This window comes from Acomys russatus, chromosome 2 (assembly GCF_903995435.1).
Source record: "Acomys russatus chromosome 2, mAcoRus1.1, whole genome shotgun sequence".
NCBI classification, from domain to species: domain Eukaryota; kingdom Metazoa; phylum Chordata; class Mammalia; order Rodentia; family Muridae; genus Acomys; species Acomys russatus.
In genome coordinates this window covers 79,541,461-79,547,460 of record NC_067138.1, presented here as the reverse complement: position 1 = coordinate 79,547,460, position 6,000 = coordinate 79,541,461, and the positions used below count along the sequence as shown (strand labels likewise).

The window sequence follows — 6,000 nt, the reverse complement described above, 5'->3', positions numbered from 1 at the left end:
GCCGCAGGCTTCTGCAAACTTCAGCCCCCTGCTTTTCTCGCCTCCCACGCGCAGGTCGCTCCGGCTAGGCTAGCGCGCACCGGCGCGCTCCCCTTCGCGCCCCACGTTACTTTGATTGACAGCCCGGCCCGCCGCTCTCCTTCCCACCGACCTTCCGAGGCGGCTTGCCAATCTCAGCGTCTGGCTGCTCCCCATTGGCTGGCGTGGGCGCCCCGCAGCTCCTCGGGCACCGAGGCACTCAGAGCGCGCCGGCCGCGCTGGCGGAGGAGGGGCGCAAGCGGGTGGGAGGAGAGACAGGCGGAGAGAGGCCGCGCGAGGTGGGCGGAGCGAAGGCCAGCACGGTCTGTGGCCGGCAGACGTCAGTGCCCCACGTTGGCGCGGCGCACGCGGTTGGCTGAGCAGCCGCGGCTCCGCCCACGTCCGCGGCCGCCTGGGCGCTTGCAGCCCCTGCCGCACGGCTCGGGCGGGGCGCAGGTTTGCTAGCGAGTGTGAAACCGCGTGTTAATGTAAGCGGCGCGAGAGGCGCGGGCGGCGGCAGGAGCGGCGGCGGGGACCCCGCGTCCCGGGGCAGTAGCCTGGACTCGCCTTCGACGTGGGCCGCCGCGGAGGGAGGCCGAGTGGCAGCGCGCTCTCCGTCGCCGCGTGGACGTTTGCCTCTGGGTCGTGAAAGAACTTTGAGGCGGCTGGAGCTGGTTCGTCCTTCGCGGAGAGCCGGGGAGGGGAAAGGCAGGCGCCGGGAGCGCTGGAGTGCGGAGCGCACCCGGCCGCCTGATGCCGGGGCTAGAAGCACGGCGGGTGGCCGAGGGGCTGCACCGCTAGCACCAGTCGCGGACTAGACGGAGGGCGCATGCTGGCGCGACCCTGCACGGACCCCGTTTTGCCTCAGCAGCTCCGAGCCGCGCTGGAGATCCTGCAACGCCAGTCGCCTAGCCGCCGAGAACCCGGAGCTCACCGTCGTGGGAGCGGGTGACCTCACAACCCGAGACGCGGCCATCGCCGCTGGCTGTCTGCGTGGGTTTTAGCCAAGGCGCTACCTGCACAGCCGCCGCCGCCGCCGCAGGGAGGAGACTCACTGCCGGCTTGCGTTTGATTGCCGCCGAAGGGAGCGCGGCCCGGGGCACCGGGTGGAAGGCCAGCGTAGGACCGGGCGCCCCCGCTGCGCAGACTCGTTGGCGCGGGGCCGAGCCGCCCGCAATGTGGCCCTGAGGGCGGGGGCCGCACCCGTCGCGCCCTGGCCTTGCATCCTGAGCGCCCCGCGCGCCGGCCTGCTGCGCTGCTTCACGTTTCTCGGCGGGATTCAAGTTGGAAGTGGCGCGGAGGATAGAGCTATCCCGGAACAGAGCCGCGGCTGCTGCCAGAGCGATGTTCCCGCAGAGCCGGCACCCAGTGAGTCGCCGGCGCTGGTGGGACCTTGTCCCGCGCGGGAGCCCACGAAGCCCCATTTCCCCCTGCCCGGCCCCCTCCTACTGGATGTCTAGACGGGCGTCGGGCAGTCACGTCCCGCTTATTCGAGGCTGGGGTGACCCCCGCTTTGCCCGTCTTCTTGCCTGTTTACATGTAGTCGGTGCGGCCGGGTCATTCCAGGACTAGGGGCCGAGAGGGAGTTGGCATTTCTTCTCCGGTTCCCGGGGACTTTATGGCACCGGTGGGGAGGGGCGGCCTGGAGAGCGAAGCTCTGGCCTGGGCCTTCTCAGCCTCCTCCAGGCCGGGTGACCCCAGAGCGTCGGTCTCGCACTGTCCACTCTGGAGGCAGACTTGCTTCTGAGCCTCCTGAGAAATTAGGGCCCCCGGAAGATCTGGCTTTCCCCAAAGTGAACGGAGGGCTCTAGTTTGGGGCTCCGTTTTCCGCCACCTCTAACTTCATTTTTTTTGTTTATGTCCCATCCGCCTGTTCCTTCTCTGACTTTTCTTCTGCTTTGCGCCCTCACCCTCGTATCTCCTCCCTTGGTCCCCCTTGCTGGTTACCTGCAGACGCCGCACCAGGCTGCAGGCCAGCCCTTTAAGTTCACTATCCCGGAGTCCCTGGACCGGATTAAAGAGGAATTCCAGTTCCTTCAGGCACAGTATCACAGGTGCGTGTCGACCTGCTCGGGTGGTGGTCACCTGGTGGTGGTGGTGGTGGTGGTGGGGTCCCTTCTCACTGCCAGGCTGCTTGGGCTGCTGTACTTAGTGCTTGTGTCCAGGTGGTGGCGTGTGGAGTCACAGTTAAGCCCTGTCATTCATGTTAACCCCCCTCCGCCCCCTTCTTGGCTCTTTCTGGGCCGCCCCTTCTGTTGTCTCCACCTCCTCCCATTGTTTCCTCTTTGCACATTTGTGGCTGTTCCAGGGAGTCCCTTTTCGTGTATTTTGGAGTTGCATGAGAACCGTCAATATTTGCGCTTCGTTTATTTATCTTGCAACAGGCTGAACTGAAACTTGGGTTCAATCAATGGCTCAGCCCCGGATTGTGCGTTCAGGAAAGCAAAACCATGTTGAAATCGCTGTTTGCCATACTAGAAAATTGGGTTGTCTGAGACAAAGTCCATTAGGGAAGGTTAGATTCGTTTAGCTGTGCCCATCATGGATGATTAGGCGGTAGGATGTAGATGATTTTCATGGCACACACACTCTGGGGGTGTTTGGATAGGACTGGGGAGTAGAATCACATTTACATTCGTCTCAGTTCTGGGTTGTTTATGTAATGATACCTTCTTCTACAGCTCTCTCAGTGCAAGTTCTTGCCAAAGCCCCCATCTACAGTGACTATTCCAGAAAGGCTGCTTATTCTCCTACTGTGAGGTTTTGACTCCTGGGAGCTAAGCAATTGTCGCGCTTGAGAAAAAGGACCAGCCTATGGCTTGGTGGCCTGGGTGTGAATTTACTTTCTGGTTTTTGACCTTTTATCTACTTTTATATCGTATCTCCAGAACTTGAGGCATACTTGCACACTGTTGACTGAACTGGGACAGAACTTCAGCCCACTTCATTGCTGTAGCTGCTTGTCATAGCTTGGCAGGGATTCAAAACCAAAGGTCTTGAAAGGCACTAGTCATTATAAGGAGTAACTTTACCAGTAAAGTTTTTCAAACGTGAGGACTGCCTGCCCTGGGGAATGGAGGTTATGTGCAGGACAGACTTGGGTGCTCTCAAGAGAAGGGAAGTGGAGGATAGATAAGGAATCTGTTTTGATAGTTTTTTCTGTTCTTGGCCTCACAACATGACATGTGTCCCAAGAACAAAAAGAACAGTAGTTGGTTGCTGTTCCCCCGCTGTTCACCTTCTTTTCCAGAACTGAATACAAAGACAGCTTTTAGGATGTTTTCCTAGCTTCGGAGTTTTCCAAATTGTTTTTGCTTGAAGTGCAAATATGCGAGGCAGATGTTAAAACAAGTGACATAATGTTTACCTTAAGCTGCCTGTTTTGTTTTCATAGTCTTAAATTGGAGTGTGAGAAAATTGGCAAGTGAAAAGACAGAAATGCAGAGGCACTATGTGATGGTAGGTATGGAAGAGAAGACCTCTTTCTTTTTACATAATAGTGTGTGTCCTTCCTACAGTCATGTGAGTTAATGACATGCTTGGTTCTTCTCTTTACAGTACTATGAAATGTCATATGGATTAAACATTGAAATGCATAAACAGGTAAGCTTTAGCTAAGTCTTAAGCTGAGAAATCAGTTTATAGGTTCTTACCATACCAGCTTTGTCCTCAGTTACTGCATGTTAGGGGGAGGGTGTTCATGGGCTGTTTTTCTGCCCTTTGAGGTGGTGTTAACATTGACCTAGCATTGCTTCTCTGGGGTTACAAGACTAGGCGAACTGCTTTAGGAGTGTTTGTGGGCGGACAGTTTACTTTTCCATGGATGGATAGTATTCTTTAAAGATCTCAGATATCTTGTGGTTACCGGAGTTTAGAACAGATAATATTTGTATATGTTTGGGTATAAAATGTGGAAAGTGAGAGGTACTTGGGAGTTTCTTTAATCAGATTTAATAGAGCATATGACTTTAGAATGCTCTTATGCTTTGGGGTTCCGTAAAGTGACACTCCGGATTAGTGGTTTATCAGCAAACATGTTTTTTTGAAACATTTCTCAGTTGATGTAGATTTGGAGGTGAAAAAAAAAAAGTCCTTTTATGGCCAATGAACATGTTAGAAGGTGTTTCAGTCCTAGTGGTTTTAAAAGCATGAAAAGATTAGTGACTGGACAGCTTTAGCAATGACTTGAGTTTGCAAGTTCCCATAAAATTCACACTTATGGCTACTATAATAGTGTATAAAAAGAGTACTGAGCTGGAACAAGACACTAAGGACCTCATAAGAGAAGAAAAGCTAAATGATTGCTCAGCCCAAAGGACCCTCAATTGAGTAGTCATTGTCTGCCAAAGAAAGCATTAATGGCAGGGTGCAAGTGTTCTGGAGATATGCTGACATTCACTTTATCAAAATGCTGGTACAATAAGTCTTTTAGAAATCGATTGCCTCTTAAAAAATTATCATCAGATGAAGTTGCACAGTTGGACACGTTTCAAAGTGCGACAATACAATTCTTACTTGATGTATATGTGCTGTTTCATCTCAGACCCTTGTTTCATTAAATTAAAGAGCATGTGACTGGCTGGAGCATGGTGGAGAAATTGATTAGTTCAGCCTTCAGATCTTCCTTATATTCAAAGATTGTCATTAAGCAAGTCCATTTCAGAGTTGAATCCTGCTTTTGTTACTCTGCACTCTTTGATTTTTAATTCATCATAGATTTTATAATTATGAACATTAGATCTGTTCTCAGATACATGGTTTCAGAGATCTAAGTTCATCGCCTTTCAGTGATAATGTAATGAGCATTTCACAAAATGTTTGCTTTACTGATTTGCAAAGTTCTCTATGTGAGGTTGTTTTTCTGTGTTTCTATGGTTAGTGCTATGTTGGGGTTTTTAAGCCAATGACAGCTAGAATATCTTTGGTTTGTGGCTATTTAAATTAAGTATGTAAATAAACTTGGTGTAGGAGTTCTAATTTGCATCTTTTAAGTTACTCAGTAGGGCACTTTCTCTTTTCTATTAAGTGTTCTGGGCGCTGAGCTTTTTCTTACACACATAAATTGGAAGGATTTAATGACCCCATAGACTCCTGTGCAAGCGAACAGCAAGCACCTCCAGGTCCTGTGCTGGTGCTGGGGAAGCAGAAAGAGGTGTGCAGTTTATGTACTGTGTAGAGAGGAGGAGTAAGAAGCCAGGAGGGCCAGACACCCCTGGTGTGAACAGAGTTTTCTCTTGGGTTCTATACTGTATTGTCTTGGGCATTTGTGGGTATATACTGTCTCTTTGTATAGCAGCATGCATTAATAATACACTGTGTGTAATTTGGCCAGTAATTTGAAACAAGTGGGAAGCTTAAAGACACCAGATTCTTCATAGCAAGAGTATTATTAAGCCCCCTGGAATTTAGTTTATATTGTAAATGCTGACAGACCCCCCTCGCTAGAGTAGTGTGCAGAGCCGTGCTGTAATTCAGTTTAAAGTGGTTGTACGTTTGAAAACCATCCTTCTGAATGTCACATGTTAATAGTAAGTTTTGAGCAGACATTCGGTGCTGTTGGTGATCATAATTCTTATTAAAACTAGTGACGTCTGGCCCCCAGGGTGTAGCCAGGCTCAAATTGATGCTTTTTGCCGCCTGATCACCAGCATGGCCTAAGTGCTCATTATATTGTAGAGAGGGCCTTTGGAGCTCTCATTAGATTTGACAGGAATTCTCTCTAGGGGGAAGCTGGGCATTAGCGAGACTCCTGACAGGCTGAAATTATTCCTGCTTTATGGCTTATAACCAAATGCTAGCAAGGCATCATCAGGGGACACAAAAAATTGTCATTTCTGACAACATCTTTGTTACAAAAGAAAGGGTAGCACTGAAAAAAGGGTAGCACTGGGGAAATTTTGCACGGAGAGCACTTGAATGCTGTTAAGCTTTGTCTCTGGTTATGGCTTCTGCTTTCCCTTCCTAGCTTTCAACGGCTTTGTC

At 50.9% G+C, this 6,000-nt stretch overlaps 1 protein-coding gene across 1 annotated transcript in view; it reads left to right on the top strand.

The window, feature by feature from the left end:
- The first annotated feature begins 844 nt into the window (after positions 1 to 844).
- The window catches only part of LOC127204329 (transducin-like enhancer protein 1), an 86,567-nt gene continuing 81,411 nt past the window's right edge, over positions 845 to 6,000 (top strand). The window contains 5 exon segments of the mRNA XM_051163265.1: positions 845 to 1,386; positions 1,972 to 2,072; positions 3,413 to 3,431; positions 3,433 to 3,477; positions 3,577 to 3,621. Coding sequence (XP_051019222.1) covers positions 1,363 to 1,386; positions 1,972 to 2,072; positions 3,413 to 3,431; positions 3,433 to 3,477; positions 3,577 to 3,621 — 234 coding nt within the window. The 5' untranslated portion in view covers positions 845 to 1,362.